At 43.7% G+C, this 19,595-nt stretch overlaps 1 protein-coding gene across 1 annotated transcript in view; it reads left to right on the top strand.

Annotated features, from left to right (window-relative positions):
- The first annotated feature begins 3,608 nt into the window (after nt 1-3,608).
- LOC147978522 (uncharacterized) overlaps nt 3,609-19,595 on the top strand; it is a 37,975-nt gene continuing 21,988 nt past the window's right edge. Inside the window, exons 1-2 of the mRNA XM_087514778.1 lie at nt 3,609-5,484; nt 9,467-9,717. Of these exons, the coding sequence (XP_087370904.1) occupies nt 3,609-5,484; nt 9,467-9,717 (2,127 nt within the window). The remainder of the gene's footprint in view (nt 5,485-9,466; nt 9,718-19,595) is intronic.

Below are 19,595 nucleotides of genomic sequence, written 5' to 3'. Positions count from 1 at the left end.
ATCTCATGTACTGCATAGTTCCGCTCTCACTCATAGTGATAGCTCTTCTCGCGTATACCTTTGTTTAGATGGATGACGTTGTAGTTGCAAGTATTCGAGACTTGCATGTATCGCTATTTTCGAGATGATGACAAGATACCACTTTGTGTTGGATGATGATTATGACGAGACTATTTGTATGTATATGCTATGATTACATTTGTGGTCTCGCAGGCATTTGTATGTGTATCATGATGACATTTGTATGTGCTAAAGATTCTTCTATAAAGCCTGTTCAAATACAAAACAAATATGCCGAAAAAAACAAAAAACTACTAAAATTAGCAGTAGCGAGTGGAGAAAAGTTAGCAGCAGCGCGGTTGTAGCAGTAGCGCGCACAGGGGAAGCGCGCTATAGCTATTAGCAGCAGCGAGGTTCCTTTAAGTGCGCTGCTGTAACACTTGTGTAGCAGTAGCGCGGGTGGACCAGCGCTACTGCTATACGTTAGCTGTAGTGCCTTATTAGTAGCGCCGGCCCCCGTGCTACTAAAAGGCCGAAAACGCGCGCTGCTGCTAGGCTTTTCCCTAGTAGTGATAGGACCAGCGCAGCAGAACAGCAAAACACAAACGTAGACGAATTACGACCAGATCCGAGCAAATCCACCAAGAATAGATCTGCCGGAGACACACCTCCACATGCCCACCAACGATGCTAGACACATCACCGGAACGGGGGCTAGGCGGGTAAGACCTTATTCTATCTTCAGGGAGCCGCCGCTGTCTCGTCTTCCCGAGAAGGACACAAACCCTAACAAAACTTGAAAAAAAAACATGTAAAAACGGAGCCCTCCCGCCGGCAAAGGCCGGGATCCACCCCGCCGCCATGGCCCTAAGGCCACCGAAGACGAGATGGACTGGCGGTGGCAACGACGGGAGGCAAAGGAACCCTAAGCGTTTCTTGGGGAGGAGGATTTTCTTTGTTTCGTACTCTTGTACTCTTCCACGTCATTGTTCTTGATCCAGTGTGGTGATGTATTTTGGCATGCATCTAAACATTGTGATTACAACCCATAGTTTGTTAATCTCACTACAAAAAAGCTAGGATGGTTACCATATCGACAAAATTAGCTACATCCTTGGTTCATATATATGGCAAGGGGAATACAAAGTGGTTGACAGAATGGACATAAAACCCTAGTTGTCCATCATACCATCTGCATGAGTGGCTTGTGGGCTTGTATATATTATACTGACACGTCACAACTAATTTTGTTCGCAACTTCCAACAGTGTCGTGCTGATGTGTTCGCATAATTGCCAGCTTTTCAAGTCCTGAGTAAAACCCACAGTTTGTTAGAGGATTCTAATTAGCTCATGCAAAGAAAAATACCAATGCAAGATTCAACTTGGCATGATTTGTCCACCTTTGCGTGAGTAAATCACTAAATGGAGTGCTCAAGAAGCAAGAGAATATAGCCAATGCATACACAAGATTGGATAAGAAGAGAATGCACATATCGACGAGGCCAATGGAGTTTGGTGGAAAAGAAATTACGTGTGATGTTTTCTCTTTAAAAAGACGCAGTCCAAATATACAATAAGACAAAGTTCACTACCTGATTTGAACATCTTCCGTGTGCTTGGCACACGACAAAAGCCTTGTGGTTCATATGAAATGCAATATGATTTCATATGTGTTACAGATTACTTAATGTAATGTGATTTCATATGTGTTTCAGATTATATAATGTAATGTGATTTCATATGAAATGCAATTATATAATGTAAATGTAATGTGATTTCATATCCAACACAATTTTTAATGTAACAAGATTTCATATGCAACACAATTATTATTTTTATAAATCATTTATATTTTATAGTGGCGTTGTTTTTTATTGAACACCACAAAAAAATAAGTACATGTGCCGTCGGCCTACCCGTGCCAATAGTACCAAAGTTATCAGTGTCATTGGCCGCCGACGCCAGTAATATCGTGTTTCTACCGGCGTTGTAAGCCGGTGCCGCCAGTGAGCCTTATCAGCGCCGTCATACTAGCGGCTTCTCCGTTCCGTGCCACTAACAATGTTTTCCGGATGCCTCTAATAGGCTTCAATGCTTGTAGTCATCACTACGTGGTCTAGAATCTAAATGTAATTTTTATTATTCATGGTCTTCGTTGTACTACCATAATTGCACAGGAATAGATCAAAAGTTTTCCGACAAAAAATGTACCGGGAGCCGTTGGACATCATGTACACACAAATCAACACATATCATTCTTTTCAGCCCAAACCACACAATAATATGCCCCGATCCTCGGTCATGACGCCCAAAGCCCTCCTCACACTAGTAGAAACAGGGCTTTGGTCCAGGCCGAGGTGGCCCATTAGTCCCGGTTCAGTCCAAAACCGGGACCCATGGGGCCATCTGTCCCGGTTCGTGAGGCCAGGGGCCTGCCGGGCCTCGTGGGGGCATTAGTCCCGGTTCGTCTGGCCCCTTTGGTCCTGGTTGGTGGGACAAACCGGGACCAATGGGCCTCACTCCTGGCCCACCACCATTGGTTTCGGTTAGTGGCTTGAACCGGGACCACAGGCTGCCCTTTGGTACCGGTTCATGCCACGAACCGGGACCAATGAGATGCCTATATATACCCCTCGCCCGCGAGCAGAGCACCCCAGTGCTCTGTTTTTCTCTGGCCGACGAGGGGAGGGCTTTGTGGTGCTCTAGCTCACCTCCTATGCACATGAGGTGTTCGATGAATCCTCTCGAAGCTCGACCTCAAAGCTCCATTTTCCTCGAGATTTGTCTAGGTTTAGCGGCCCGCCACGTCCCACTCCCGTCTTCACCGCTGTGGATCGCCCGCACCGATCTCGTCGCCGGCACCACCGTGGTGAGCCTCTTGTTCTTATATTCTTTCTGAAAGAAAAAAAATTCTTACTTTAGCTAGATAGATACTTGTCTAATTTTCTTACTTTTATTATTGCTTGTTATTATATAGTGCGATGGTTTTGGTATCCGCCCCCGTCGGCCCTCGTCCTGGCTATGATTCGGATGTGGTATATATTTTCTTTTTATAACTATTTGGTTCATTTATTGTTTATGACAATCATGCCGACCAACGTGACATAGATTTTATTTATCTAGGAGGTAGTTGAACTAGAAATTCCAACCGACCCTATTGTTGAGAGGTTAAATTTAGTTGAAGAAGAAAACAATTACTTGAAGGAAAAAATAAAAAAATGAGGAGGAGAAGATGATATTGGAGTTGCATGTTGTGGATGTCGTCGATGATCACAAGATCAAGATGGATGCAATGCGGTTGACGATGAGAAAGATTAGAAAATATGCCATTCATACCGAGGCTTGGTATCATTATGCCGTCGGATCAATTGTTACCTTGGTTGCGATTATGATCGCATTTGTTTTCGCATTGAAATGTTTTACATAGTTTCAATGTATGGTTTAATTAATTAGATGCTCTGGAGAGCTATATGTTGTTAGATGAGAAATATGTATGTACTTTGGTTTTAATGTGATGATGAACTTCTATTAATTTGGTCACTTAATTATCTATTCATGATGTTCTGTAATGGTTTTTGACACACTTAATTATATATAATGCATGTAGATGAACCGGCAATGGATGTACGGTGGCAGACACACCTCCAAGTACGTTAAGGTCGTGCATGATTTTCTTGAAGTGGCTGAGGCAAACAAGCAGAATGGTTTTATGTGTTGTCCATGCCCTAAATGTGGGAATACGAAGTCGTACTCTGACCAGAAAATCCTTCACACCCACCTGCTTTACAATGGTTTCATGCCACACTATAATGTTTGGACAAGGCATGGAGAAATAGGGGTTATGATGGAAGACGGTGAAGAAGAAGAGGACGATGACAACTATGTGCCCCCTGAATACGGTGATGTTGCAACGGGGGAAGCTGCTGAAGATCAAGAGGAACCACACGATGTGCGCAATGATGCTACAACGGGGGAAGCTGCTAAAGATCATGAGGAACCAGACGATGTGCCCGATGATGATGATCTTCGCCGGGTCATTGTCGATGCAAGGACGCAATGCGAAAGTCAAAAGGAGAAGCTGAAGTTCGATCGCATGTTAGAGGATCACAAAAAAGGGTTGTACCCCAATTGCAAAGATGGCAACACAAAGCTCGGTACCGTACTGGAATTGCTGCAGTGGAAGGCAGAGAATGCTGTGCCTGGCAAAGGATTTAAGAAGCTACTAAAAATATTGAAGAAGAAGCTTCCAAAGGATAACGAATTGCCCGACAGTACATACGCAGCAAAGAAGGTCGTATGCCCTCTAGGATTGGAGGTGCAGAAGATACATGCATGCCCTAATGACTGCATCCTCTACCGCGGTGCGTACAAGGATCTGAACGCATGCCCGGTATGCGGTGCATTGCGGTATAAGATCGGACGAGATGACCCTGGTGATGTTGACGGCGAGCCCCCCAGGAAGAGGGTTCCTGCGAAAGTGATGTGGTATGCTCCTATAATACCACAATTGAAACGTCTATTCAGAAACGAAGAGCATGCCAAGTTGATGCGATGGCACAGTGAGGACCGTAAGAAAGACGGGAAGTTGAGAGCACCCGCTGACGGGTCGCAGTGGAGAAAAATCGAGAGAAAGTACCGGCCTGAGTTTGCAAGTGACCCAAGGAACGTATGGTTTGGTTTAAGTGCGGATGGCATTAATCCTTTCGGGGAGCAGAGCAGCAATCACAGCACCTGGCCCGTTACTCTATGTATGTATAACCTTCCTCCTTGGATGTGCATGAGGCGTAAGTTCATTATGATGCCAATTCTCATCCAAGGCCCTAAGCAACCTGGCAACGACATTGATGTGTTCCTAAGGCCATTAGTTGAAGAACTTTTACAGCCGTGGAATGGAAACGGTGTACGTACGTGGGATGAGCAAAAACAGGAGGATTTTAACCAGCACGCGTTGTTGTTTTTAACCATCAACGATTGGCCCGCTCTCAGTAACCTTTCAGGACAGACAAACAAGGGATACCACGCATGCACGCACTGTTTAGAAGAAACTGAAAGTATATACCTGGACAAATGCAGGAAGAATGTGTACCTGGGCCATCGTCGATTTCTTCCGACCAACCATCAATGTCGAAAGAAAGGCAAGCATTTCAAAGGCGAGGCAGATCACCGGAAGAAGCCCGTCATGCGTACCGGTGATCACGTACTTGCTATGGTCAATGATTTACATGTAATCTTTGGAAAGGGTCCCGGCGGACTAGCTGTTCCAAATGACGCTGAGGGACACGCACCCATGTGGAAGAAGAAATATATATTTTGGGACCTACCCTACTGGAAAGACCTAGAGGTCCGCTCTTCAATCAACGTGATGCACGTGACGAAGAACCTTTGCGTGAACCTGCTAGGCTTCTTGGGCGTGTATGGGAAGACAAAAGATACACCTGAGGCACGGGAGGACCTACAACATTTGCACGAAAAAGACGGCATGCGTCTGAAGCAGTATAAATGTCCTGCCAGCTACGCTCTTACGAAAGAAGAGAAAGAAATCTTCTTTGAATGCCTGCTCAGCATGAAGGTCACGACTGGCTTCTCGTCGAATATAAAGGGAATAATAAATATGCCAGAGAAAAAGTTCCAGAACCTAAAGTCTCATGACTGCCACGTGATTATTATGCAATTGCTTCCGGTTGCATTGAGGGGGCTTCTACCGGAAAACGTCTGATTAGCCATTGTGAAGCTATGTGCATTCCTCAATGCAATCTCTCAGAAGGTGATCGATCCAAAAATCATACCAAGGCTAAGGAGTGATGTGGCGCAATGTCCTGTCAGTGTCGAGTTGCTGTTCCCACCATCCTTCTTCAATATCATGACGCACGTCCTAGTTCATCTAGTCGACGAGATTGTCATTCTGGAGCCCGTATTTCTACACAATATGTTCCCCTTTGAGAGGTTCATGGGAGTCCTAAAGAAATATGTCTGTAACCGCGCTAGGCCAGAAGGAAGCATCTCCATGGGCCATCAAACAGAGGATGTCATTGGGTTTTGTGTTGACTTCATTCCTGGCCTTAAGAAGATAGGTCTCCCTAAATCGCGGTATGAGGGGAGATTGCCTGGAAAAGGTACGCTGGGAGGGGCCTCAGTAATATGCAGGGACGAATATTCTTGGTCTCAAGCACACTACATAGTTCTACAGAAAATAAATAATGCAAAAAACAAAACAAAAAAACAGGAAAAAATATTTTTATAGTAAAGTTAATCACAAACTTGTGATTCACATAAATTTCAAACAATTCAAATTTTAACTATTTAAATTTGAAAACTAATGGCACTAACAGAAAGTTTATAATTTTGCTGACCTAAAAGCAAAAAAATTTAAAAATAAAGCAAAAAACAAAAGAAAATAAATAATGCAGAAAACAAAACAAAAAAACTGGAAAAAAACTATTTTTCTAGTAAAATTAATCACAAACTTGTGATTCACATAAATTTCAAAGAATTCAAATTTTAACTATTCAAATTTGAAAACTAATGGCACTAACAGAAAGTTTATAATTTTGCTGACCTAAAAGCAAAAAGAATTAAAAAATAAAGCAAAAAAACAAAAGAAAATAAATAATGAAGAAAACAAAACAAAAAGACTGGAAAAAAACTATTTTTCTAGTAAAGTTAATCACAAACTTGTGATTCACATAAATTTCAAAGAATTCAAATTTTAACTATTCAAAATTAAAAACTAATGGCACTAACAGAAAGTTTATAATTTTTCTAAAACTAAAAGCAAAAAGAATAAAAAAATAAAGCAAGAAACAAAATAAAATAAATAATGCAAAAAAATAAAAAAAACTGAAAAAAAAATAAAAAAAACGGCCACCTATTGGGCCATCACGGCCTGAATACGACTAGAAACCCAACCTGGGCCAGTATTCAGGCCCGCAGGAGGCCCAATAGGCCCACAGATAGCATAGTGTAAGATTAGGCCCGTAAGCCTACATTTCAGAGGAGATCGAGAGGGCAGCCGCAGTGGGGCTTATAAACCACTCTCGAGCTCTCTCAGCTAGCGAGGTGGTACTAAACTTTTGACGCGGGGCAGCACAAGGCCTTTGGTCCCGGTTGGTGCCACCAACCGGGACTAAAGGGGTGCATTGGTCTCGGTTCGTGGCACCAACCGGGACTAATGCCTCTTTAGTCCCGGTTGGTGGCACCAACCGGGACCAAAGGCCTCCGCTTCCCGCCCTTTGGGCTGCTGAAAAGAGACCTTTGGTCCCGGTTGGTGGCACCAACCGGGACTAAAGGGAGGCATTAGTCCCGGTTGGTGCCACGAACCGGTACTAATGGCTTTGCTATATAATATGACACTTAGGAAATTTTCACTTCTCATTCGCAGTTGCCCCCGATGACATCGACACCGCCAGGCTGCCCCGACGCCGCCCGCCGCCCCCGCCATCGCCGTCGCCCACCGTCGCCCGCGCCTCGCCATGGCCCGCGCCCTCGCCCGACGCCGTCGCCGCTCGCCGCCCCTGTCCTGACGCGCGCCGCCCCGGCCCTGCCCCGACGCGCGCCGCCCCGGCCCGCCCCGTTGTCGCCGTCGCCCTGCCCCGCCCCCTTCGTCGTCGTCGTCCCCTGCCCCGTCGACGTCATCGCCGTCGCCATCCTCGCCGCCGACCCCGCGCCCCTGCCCCGATCACCTTGGTCCGGCCGGCGCCCTCCCTGTCCTATATATGCTTGTTTTTTTCATGTATATATGCTTGTTTTTTTCATATATATGATGATATATATATATATGCTTGTTTTTTTAATGTATATATGCTTGTTTTTTTCTTATATATGATGATGTATATGCTTGTTATCATAATTTTTTTCATATATATGATGATTTTTATATAGAATATGATGTTTTTTTGTTCATAGATGATCATATATATGATGTATGCATGGATGTGGATGAAATGAGATGAGATGAGATGTGTTTTCTGTTGGAGAAGAAAACATTTTTTCCATGCAGAAGTTACATTTTTAGAAAAGTTTTATATATAGCTAGGAAAGGAAGAAGAAGAAAAAGAATGAGAGGAAAAAGGAAAATAAGAAGAGGAAGAAAGGAGAAGAAGAGGAGAAATAAATAAGAAGAAAAAAGAAGAAAAAGAAGAGGAGAAGAAGAAAGGAATAGAGGAGAAGAAGAGAAAATAGAATATTCTATTTTCTCTTCTTCTCCTCTATTTCTTTTTTCTTCTCCTCTTTTTTTCTTTTTTTTCTTCGATCTTCTCCTCTATTAATATCTTCTTCTCCTCTTTTTATTTCTTCTTTGTCTTCTTATTTTTTATCGGATATGTCATTGTCGATATACCCCGTGTCCCGATAACTTCAACACGAGGGGGGGTGGGTTCGACCTACCCCCTCCCCGATAATGTTATTTTCCCATGTATGTTTGCAAAAGTTACATTTTTAGAAAAGTTTTATATATCTAGTTAGGAAAGGAAGAAGAAGAAAAATAATGAGAGGAAAAAGGAAAATAAGAAGAGGAAGAAAGGAGAAGAAGAGGAGAGGAAGAAGAGGAGAAATAAATAAGAAGAAGAAAAAAGAAGAAAAAGAAGAGGAGAAGAAGAAAGGAATAGAGGAGAATAAGAGAAAATAGAATATTCTATTTTCTCTTCTTCTACTCTATTTCTTTCTTCTTCTCCTCTTTTTTTTCTTCTTCGTCTTCTTATTTTTTATCGGATATGTCGTTGTCGATATACCCCGTGTCCCGATAACTTCAACACGAGGTGGGGTGGGTTCGACCTACCCCCTCCCCGATAATATTATTTTCCCATGTATGTATGCAAAAGTTACATTTTTAGAAAAGTTTTATATATCTAGCTAGGAAAGGAAGAAGAAGAAAAAGAATGAGAGGAAAAAGGAAAATAAGAAGAGGAAGAAAGGAGAAGAAGAGGAGAGGAAGGAGAGGAGAAATAAATAAGAAGAAGAAGAAAAAAGAAGAAAAGGAAGAGGAGAAGAAGAAAGGAATAGTGGAGAAGAAGAAAAAAAATAAAATATTCTATTTTCTTTTTTTCTCCTCTATTTCTTTCTTCTTTTCCTCTTTTTTCTTCTTTTTTTTCTTCAATCTTCTCCTCTATTAATATCTTCTTCTCCTCTTTTTATTTCTTCTTCGTCTTCTTTTTTTATCGGATATGTCGTTGTCGATATACTGCGTGTCCCGATAACTTCAACACGAGGGGGGGGGTTCGACCTACCCCCTCCCCGATAACTTATACCACGGGAGCACCCCCCGGCCCTCTCGCTCGACCAAAACTCTCGAGGACACCCTAACCCTAGAAAAAAACGATGCCGGTCTCCTACCCCCTCCCGCCGCGCCCCTACCCTTGAAGCGTTGCCGAGGCCACCCCAAACCCGGAATAAGCTAGGTCTACGTTTGCCACTAATATATCCACATGCTGTCATGTTTGTGTAATAATTGCCATGTTGTAATATTTGCAGAAACAATGGAGTTTGGACGAGACGAGGAACAAGAACAGGTGTTCGGGGACATAATCTTAGCCGGAGGTGATGTCATGTCATATCTTAAATACAATGATGGTCTGGAAGCAGAACAGGGTGAAGAAGAAGTAGGCTACGGTGATCGAAGAATGGAGGAGGAAACACATGATTATGATGGCTCCGGTGACCCAATGCTGGTGCAAGAAGGAGCCCGTCGTGACGGCTCCTGTAACCGAACAGAGTCCGGCCAGGTAAATATATTAGTTAAGCCTGTGATGACTAGCTAATTGATGCATTCATTGTTTTGGTATGTACACATATTAATTAACTCTCATCTAATTCTTCTTTTTTCTAGCCCTCCGGATTGAGCACAACTTTGGTAAAGAGACGAGGCCCGAAGAAAAAGTTGCGCTCGGATGAAAGGTTTGAGATCACAGAAATCGCGCGCGATGGCATGCCGATTGAACCCATCCGGACAAAGGAAGCATTTTCTGCTCAGTGCGGGGTTCTTGTTAGGGACAAGATCCCGATCAGCATCCAGCAATTGTATAAGCCTAAGAATGAAGACCCTGAGGTGTCTTATGTCAATGATATGAAGAAAGATGATCTTTGGACTGAGCTGAAGGCAAATTTCACCCTACCGCCAGAGGAGGTGAAGGAAATATGCCCTAGAGGCAATAATAAAGTTATTATTTATTTCCTTATATCATGATAAATGTTTATTATTCATGCTAGAATTGTATTAACCGGAAACATGATACATGTGTGAATACATAAACAAACAGAGTGTCACTAGTATGCCTCTACTTGACTAGCTCGTTGATCAAAGATGGTTATGTTTCCTAGCCATAGACAAAGAGTTGTCATTTGATTAACGGGATCACATCATTAGGAGAATGATGTGATTGACTTGACCCATTCCGTTAGCTTAGCACTTGATCGTTTAGTTTGTTGTTATTGCTTTCTTCATGACTTATACATGTTCCTATGACTATGAGATTATGCAACTCCCGTTTACCGGAGGAACACTTTGTGTGCCACCAAACGTCACAACGTAACTGGGTGATTATAAAGGTGCTCTACAGGTGTCTCCAAAGGTACTTGTTGGGTTGGCGTATTTCGAGATTAGGATTTGTCACTCCGATTGTCGGAGAGGTATCTCTGGGCCCACTCGGTAATGCACATCACTATAAGCCTTGCAAGCATTGCAAGTAATGAGTTAGTTGCGGGATGATGTATTACGGAATGAGTAAAGAGACTTGTCGGTAACGAGATTGAACTAGGTATTGAGATACCGACGATCGAATCTTGGGCAAGTAATATACCGATGACAAAGGGAACAATGTATGTTGTTATGCGGTCTGACCGATAAAAGATCTTCGTAGAATATGTAGGAGCCAATATGAGCATCCAGGTTCCGCTATTGGTTATTGACCGGAGACGTGTCTCGGTCATGTCTACATTGTTCTCGAACCCGTAGGGTCCACACGCTTAACGTTACGATGACAGTTTCATTATGAGTTTATATATTTTGATATACCGAAGGTTGTTCCAGGATGTGATCACGGACATAACGAGGAGTCTCAAAATAGTTGAGACATAAAGATTGATATATTGGACAACTATATTCGGACACAGGAATGGTTCCGGGAGTTATCGAATATAAAACGGAGTACCGGGGGTTACCGGAACCCCCCCGGGGATTAATGGGCCTCATGGGCCCAAAGTGGAGCAGAGGAGGGGCGGCCAGGGCAGGCTGCGCGCCCCCTCCCCCGCTAGTCCTAATTGGACAAGGAGGGAGGGGCGGCGCCCCCCTTTCCTTTCTCTCCTCTCTCCCTTCCTTCCCCCTCTCCTAGTTGGACAAGGAAAGGAGGGAGTCCTACTCCCGGTAGGAGTAGGACTCCTCCCTGGCGCGCCTCCTCCTGGCCGGCCGCCCCTCCCCCTTGCTCCTTTATATACGGGGGCAGGGGGCACCTCTAGACACAACAATTGATCCTTGAGATCTATTAGCCGTGTGCGGTGCCCTCCTCCACCATAATCCTCGATAATATTGTAGCGGTGCTTAGATGAAGCCCTGCGACGGTAGAACATAAAGATCGTCAACACACCGTCGTGCTGACGGAACTCTTCCCCAACATTCTGCTGGATCGGAGTCCGGGGATCGTCATCGATCTGAACATGTGCTAGAACTCGGAGGTGACGTAGTTTCAGTGCTTGATCGGTCGGGCCGTGAAGACGTACGACTACATCAAGCGCGTTGTGCTAACGCTTCTGCTTCTGGTCTACGAGGGTACGTAGACAACTCTCTCTCCTCTCATTGCTATGCATCACCATGATCTTGCGTGTGCGTAGGATTTTTTTTGAAATTACTACGTTCCCCAACAGTGGTATCAGTGTTGGAAATATGCCCTAGAGGCAATAATAAATTGATTATTATTATATTTCCTTGTTCATGATAATCGTTTATTATCCATGCTAGAATTGTATTGATAGGAAACTCAGATACATGTGTGGATACATAGACAACACCATGTCCCTAGTAAGCCTCTAGTTGACTAGCTCGTTGATCAATAGATGGTTACGGTTTCCTGACCATGGACATTGGATGTCGTTGATAACGGGATCACATCATTAGGAGAATGATGTGATGGACAAGACCCAATCCTAAGCCTAGCACAAGATCATGTAGTTCGTATGCTAAAGCTTTTCTAATGTCAAGTATCATTTCCTTAGACCATGAGATTATGAAACTCCCGGATACCGTAGGAATACTTTGGGTGTGCCAAACGTCACAACGTAACTGGGTGGCTATAAAGGTACACTACAGGTATCTCCGAAAGTGTCTGTTGGGTTGGCACGAATCGAGACTGGGATTTGTCACTCCGTGTAAACGGAGAGGTATCTCTGGGCCCACTCGGTAGGACATCATCATAATGTGCACAATGTGACCAAGGAGTTGATCACGGGATGATGTGTTACGGAACGAGTAAAGAGACTTGCCGGTAACGAGATTGAACAAGGTATCGGGATACCGACGATCGAATCCCGGGCAAGTATCGTACCGATAGACAAAGGGAATTGTATACGGGATTGATTAAGTCCTTGACATCGTGGTTCATCCGATGAGATCATCGTGGAACATGTGGGAGCCAACATGGGTATCCAGATCCCGCTGTTGGTTATTGACCGGAGAGTCATCTCGGTCATGTCTGCATGTCTCCCGAACCCGTAGGGTCTACACACTTAAGGTCCGGTGACGCTAGGGTCATAGAGATATTAGTATGCGGTAACACTAATGTTGTTCGGAGTCCCGGATGAGATCCCGGACGTCACGAGGAGTTCCGGAATGGTCCGGAGGTAAAGAATTATATATAGGAAGTGCTATTTCGGCCATCGGGACAAGTTTCGGGGTCACCGGTATTGTACCGGGACCACCGGAAGGGTCCCGGGGGTCCACCGGGTGGGGCCACCTGCCCCGGGGGGCCACATGGGCTGTAGGGATGTGCGCCTTGGCCTATATGGGCCAAGGGTACCAGCCCCAAGAGGCCCATACGCCAAGAGATAAGGAAAGGAAGAGTCCTAAAGGGGGAAGGCACCTCCTAGGTGCCTTGGGGAGGAGGGACTCCTCCCTAGCCGCACCCTTCCTTGGAGGAAGGGCTAAGGCTGCGCCCCCCCTCTCCCTTGGCCCTATATGTAGTGGGGGGAAGGGAGGGCAGCCCCATCTAAGCCCTGGCGCCTCCCTCTCCCTCCCATGACACATCTCCCTCCTCCCGCAGCGCTTGGCGAAGCCCTGTTGGAATCCCGCTACTTCCACCACCACGCCGTCGTGCTGCTGGATCTCCATCAACCTCTCCTTCCCCCTTGCTGGATCAAGAAGGAGGAGACGTCGCTGCTCCGTACGTGTGTTGAACGCGGAGGTGCCGTCCGTTCGGCGCTAGGATCATCGGTGATTTGGATCACGACGAGTACGACTCCATCAACCCCGTTCTCTTGAATGCTTCCGCGCGCGATCTACAAGGGTATGTAGATCCACTCCTCCCTCGTTGCTAGTTGACTCCATAGATTGATCTTGGTGACACGTAGGAAAATTTTGAATTATTGCTACGTTCCCCAACAGTGGCATCATGAGCTAGGTCTATGCGTAGTTACTATGCACGAGTAGAACACAAAGTAGTTGTGGGCGTTGATTTTGTTCAATATGCTTACCGTTACTAGTCCAATCTTGATTCGGCGGCATTGTGGGATGAAGCGGCCTGGACCAACCTTACACGTATGCTTACGTGAGACCGGTTCCACCGACTGACATGCACTAGTTGCATAAGGTGGCTGGCGGGTGTCTGTCTCTCCCACTTTAGTCAGATCGGATTCGATGAAAAGGGTCCTTATGAAGGGTAAATAGCAATTGGCATATCACGTTGTGGTCTTTGCGTAGGTAAGAAACGTTCTTGCTAGAAACCCATAGCAGCCACGTAAAACATGCAAACAACAATTAGAGGACGTCTAACTTGTTTTTGCAGGGTATGCTATGTGATGTGATATGGCCAAGAAGAATGTGATGAATGATATGTGATGTATGAGATTGATCATGTTCTTGTAATAGGAATCACGACTTGCATGTCAATGAATATGACAACCGGTAGGAGCCATAGGAGTTGTTTTTATTTATTTATGACCTGCGTGTCAACATAAACGTCATGTAATTACTTTACTTTATTGCTAGCCGTTAGCTGTAGAAGTAGAAGTAATAGTTGGCGAGACAACTTCATGAAGACACGATGATGGAGATCATGATGATGGAGATCATGGTGTCATGCCGGTGACGATGATGATCATGGAGCCCCGAAGATGGAGATCAAAAGGAGCAAAGTGATATTGGCCATATCATGTCACTATTTGATTGCATGTGATGTTTATCATGTTTATACATCTTATTTGCTTAGAACGACGGTAGTAAATAAGATGATCCCTCATTAAAATTTTAAGAAAGTGTTCTCCCTAACTGTGCACCGTTGCGAAAGTTCGTCATTTCGAAGCACCACGTGATGATCGGGTGTGATAGATTCTTACGTTCACATACAACGGGTGTAAGCCAGATTTACACACGCGAAACACTTAGATTGACTTGACGAGCCTAGCATGTACAGACATGGCCTCGGAACACAGAAGACCAAAAGGTCAAGCATGAGTCGTATGGTAGATACGATCAGCATGAAGATGTTCACCGATGTTGACTAGTCCGTCTCACGTGATGATCGGACATGGCCTAGTTGACTCGGATCATGTAATCACTTAGATGACTAGAGGGATGTCTATCTAAGTGGGAGTTCATAAGATGAACTTAATTATCCTGAACATAGTCAAAAGGACTTCGCAAATTATGTCGTAGCTCGCGCTTCAGTTCTACTGTTTAGATATGTTCCTAGAGAAAATTTAGTTGAAAGTTGATAGTAGCAATTATGCGGAATAGGTCCATAAACTAAGGATTGTCCTCATTGCTTCATAGAAGGCTTATGTCCTTAATGCACCGCTCAGTGTGCTGAACCTCGAACGTCGTCTGTGGATGTTGCGAACATCTGACATACACATTTTGATAACTACGTGATAGTTCAGTTAAACGGTTTAGAGTTGAGGCACCGAAGACGTTTTGAAACGTCGCGGAACATATGAGATGTTTCGAGGGCTGAAATTGGGATTTCAGGCTCATGCCCACGTCAAGAGGTATAAGACCTCCGACGATTTTCTTAGCCTGTAAACTAAGGGAGAAAAGCTCAATTTTTGAGCTTGTGCTCAGATTGTCTGAGTACAACAATCATTTGAATCGAGTGGGAGTTGATCTTCCAGATAAGTTAGTGATGTTTCTCCGAAGTCATTACCACCAAGCTGCTAGAGCTTCGTGATGAACTATAATATATCAGGGACATATATGATGATCCTTGAGATATTCGCGATGTTTGACACCAAAGTAGAAATCAAGAAGGAGCATCAATTGTTGATGGTTGGTGAAACCACTAGTTTCAAGAAGGGCAAGGGCAAGAAGGGATACTTCATGAAACAGCAATCCAGCTGCTGCTCTAGTGAAGAGACCCAAGGTTGAACCCAAACCCGAGACTAAGTGCTTCTGTAATAAGGGGAACAGCCACTGGAGCAGAATTACCCTAGATACTTGGTAGATTAGAAGGCTGGCAAGGTCGATAGAAGTATATTGGATATACATTGTGTTGATGTGTACTTTACTAGTACTCCTAGTAGCACCAGGGCATTAGATACCGGTTCGGTTGCTAAGTGTTAGTAACTCGAAATAAAAGCTACGGAATAAACGGATACTAGCTAAAGGTGAGCTGACGATATGTGTTGGAAGTGTTTCCAATGTTGATATGATCAAGCATCGCACGCTCCCTCTGCCATCGAGATTGGTGTTAAACCTAAATAATTGTTATTTGGTGTTTGCGTTGAGCATAGACTTGATTGGATTATGTCTATCGCAATACGGTTATTCATTTAAGGAGAATAATGGTTACTCTGTTTATTTGAATAATACCTTCAATGGTCTTACACCTAAAATGAATGGTTTATTGAATCTCGATCGTAGTGATACACATGTTCATGCCAAAAGATAGTAATGATAGTACCACCTACTTGTGGCGCTGCCACTTAAGTCATATTGGTATAAAACACATGAAGAAACTCCATGTTGATGGATCTTTGGACTCACTCATTTTTGAAAAGTTTGAGACATGCGAACCATGTCTATTGGTGTATATGCATAAAGAAACTCCATGCAGATGGACCATTTGGACTCACTTGGTTTTGAATCACTTGAGACATGCAAATCATACCACATGGGCAAGATGAGTGAAAGCCTCATTTTCAGTAAAATGGAACTAGAAAGCAACTTGTTGGAAGTAATACATTTTGATGTGTGCAGTCCAATGAGTGCTGAGGCATGTAGTGGATATCGTTATGTTCTTACTTCACAGCTGATTTGAGTAGATGTTGAGTATATTTACTTGATGAATCACGAGTCTGAATTATTGAAAGGTTCAAGTAATTTCAGGGTGAAGTTGAAAGATCGTCGTGACAAGAGGATAAAAGATCTATGATATGATCATTGAGATGAATATCTGAATTACGAGTTTGGCACAAAATTAAGACATTGTGGAAATTGTTTCACAACTGATACAGCCTGGAACACCATAGTGTGATGGTGTGTCCGAACATCATAACTGTACCCTATTGGATATAATGCATACCATGATGTCTCTTATCGAATTACCACAATAATTTACGGGTTAGGCATTAGAGACAACCACATTCACTTTAAATAGGGCACCACGTAATTCCGATGAGATGACACCGTATGAACTATGGTTTAGAGAAACCTAAGCTGTCATTTCTTAAAAAGTTTGGGGCTGCGACGCTTATGTGAAAAAGTTTCAGGCTGATAAGCTCGAACCCAAAGCGGATAAATGCATCTTCATAGGACACCCAAAACAGTTGGGTATACCTCCTGTCTCAGATCCAAAAGCAATAAGGGATTGTTTCTAGAATCGGGTCCTTTCTCGAGGAAAAGTTTCTCTCGAAAGGATTGAGTGGGAGGATGGTGGAGACTTGATGAGGTTATTGAACCGTCTCTTCAACTAGTGTGTGGCAGGGCACAGGGAGTTGTTCCTGTGGCACCTACACCAATTGAAGTGGAAGCTTATGATAGTGATCATGAAACTTCAGATCAAGTCACTACCAAACCTCGTGGGATGACAAGGATGCGTACTACTTCAGAGTGGTATGTAATCCTGTCTTAGAAGTCATGTTGCTAGACAACAATGAACCTATGAGCTATGGAGAAGCGATGGTGGGCCTGGATTCCGATAAATGGCTCGAGGCCATAAAAATCCGAGAGAGGATCCATGTATGAAAACAAAGTGTAGACTTTGGCAGAACGGCTCGATGGTCGTAAGGCTGTTGAGTACAGATGGATTTTAAAAGGAAGACGGACAATGATGGTAAGTATCACCATTAAGAAAGCTCGACTTGTCATTAAGATGTTTTCCGACAAGTTCAAGGAGTTGACTACGATGGGACTTTCTCACTCGTAGCGATGCTAAGAGTCTGTTGGAATTATATTAGCAATTACTGCATCATTTATGAAATCTTGCAGATAGGATGTCAAAACATTGTTTCCTCGACGATTTATGAGGAAAGGTTGTATGTGATACAACCGGAAGGTTTTGTCAATCCTGAAATATGCTAATAAGTATGCAAAGCTCCAGCAATCCTTCTAAGGACTGGAGTAAGCATCTCGGAGTTGGAATGTATGCTTTGATGAGATGATCAAAGATTTTGGTGTATACAAAGTTTATGAGAAACTTGTATTTCCAAAGAAGTGAGTGGGAGCACTATAGAATTTCTGATGAATATATGTTGTTGACATATTGTTGATCAGAAATGACGTAGAATTTCTAGAAAGCATATAGGGTTATTTGGAAAGTGTTTTTCAATGGAAAGCCTGGATTAAGCTACTTGAACATTGAGCATCAAGATCTATAAGGATAGATCAAAACACTTAATGGTACTTTCAAATGAGCACATACCTTGACATGATCTTGAAAGTGTTCAAGATGGATCAATCAAAGAAGGAGTTCTTGCCTGAGTTGTAAGGTATGAAGTTAAGACTTAAAGCTCGACCACGACAGAAGAAAGAGGAAGGACGAAGGTCGTCCCCTATGCTTTTGTCATAGGCTCTCTACAGTATGCTATGCTGTGTGCCGCACCTGAAATGTGCCTTGCCATGAGTCAGTCAAGGGGTACAAGAGTGATCCAAGAATGGATCACAGGACAGCGGTCAAAGTTATCCTTAGTAACTAGTGGACTAAGGAATTTTTCTCGATTATGGAGGTGGTAAAAGAGTTCGTCGTAAAGGGTTACGCCGATGCAAACTTTGATCCTAATCCAGATTATTCTGAGTAGTAAACTGGATTCGTATAGTAGAACAGTTATTTGGAATAGCTCCAAATAGAGCGTGGTAGCTGCATCTAGGAGATGACATAGAGATTTGTAAAGCACACACGGATCTGAAAGGTTCAGACCCGTTGACTATAACCTCTCTCACAAGCATAACATGATCAAACCCAGAACTCATCGAGTGTTAATCACATGGTAAATGTGAACTAGATTATTGACTCTAGTAAACTCTTTGGGTGTTAGTCACATGGGGATGTGACCTTGAGTGTTAATCACATATCGATGTGAACTAGATTATTGACTCTAGTGCAAGTGGGAGACTGTTGGAAATATGCCCTAGAGGCAATAATAAATTGATTATTATTATATTTCCTTGTTCATGATAATCGTTTATTATCCATGCTAGAATTGTATTGATAGGAAACTCAGATACATGTGTGGATACATAGACAACACCATGTCCCTAGTAAGCCTCTAGTTGACTAGCTCGTTGATCAATAGATGGTTACGGTTTCCTGACCATGGACATTGGATGTCGTTGATAACGGGATCACATCATTAGGAGAATGATGTGATGGACAAGACCCAATCCTAAGCCTAGCACAAGATCATGTAGTTCGTATGCTAAAGCTTTTCTAATGTCAAGTATCATTTCCTTAGACCATGAGATTGTGCAACTCCCGGATACCGTAGGAATACTTTGAGTGTGCCAAACGTCACAACGTAACTGGGTGGCTATAAAGGTACACTACAGGTATCTCCGAAAGTGTCTGTTGGGTTGGCACGAATCGAGACTGGGATTTGTCACTCCGTGTAAACGGAGAGGTATCTCTGGGCCCACTCGGTAGGACATCATCATAATGTGCACAATGTGACCAAGGAGTTGTTCACGGGATGATGTGTTACGGAACGAGTAAAGAGACTTGCCGGTAACGAGATTGAACAAGGTATCGGGATACCGATGATCGAATCTCGGGCAAGTATCGTACCGATAGACAAAGGGAATTGTATACGGGATTGATTAAGTCCTTGACATCGTGGTTCATCCGATGAGATCATCGTGGAACATGTGGGAGCCAACATGGGTATCCAGATCCCGCTGTTGGTTATTGACCGAAGAGTCATCTCGGTCATGTCTGCATGTCTCCCGAACCCGTAGGGTCTACACACT

Source organism: Triticum urartu, chromosome 3A, assembly GCF_056163025.1.
Source record: "Triticum urartu cultivar PI428250 chromosome 3A, HENAU_Tu73, whole genome shotgun sequence".
NCBI classification, from domain to species: Eukaryota; Viridiplantae; Streptophyta; class Magnoliopsida; order Poales; family Poaceae; genus Triticum; species Triticum urartu.
Note: the sequence above shows the minus strand (reverse complement) of the source record. Positions and strands in the feature narration are given on the sequence as shown.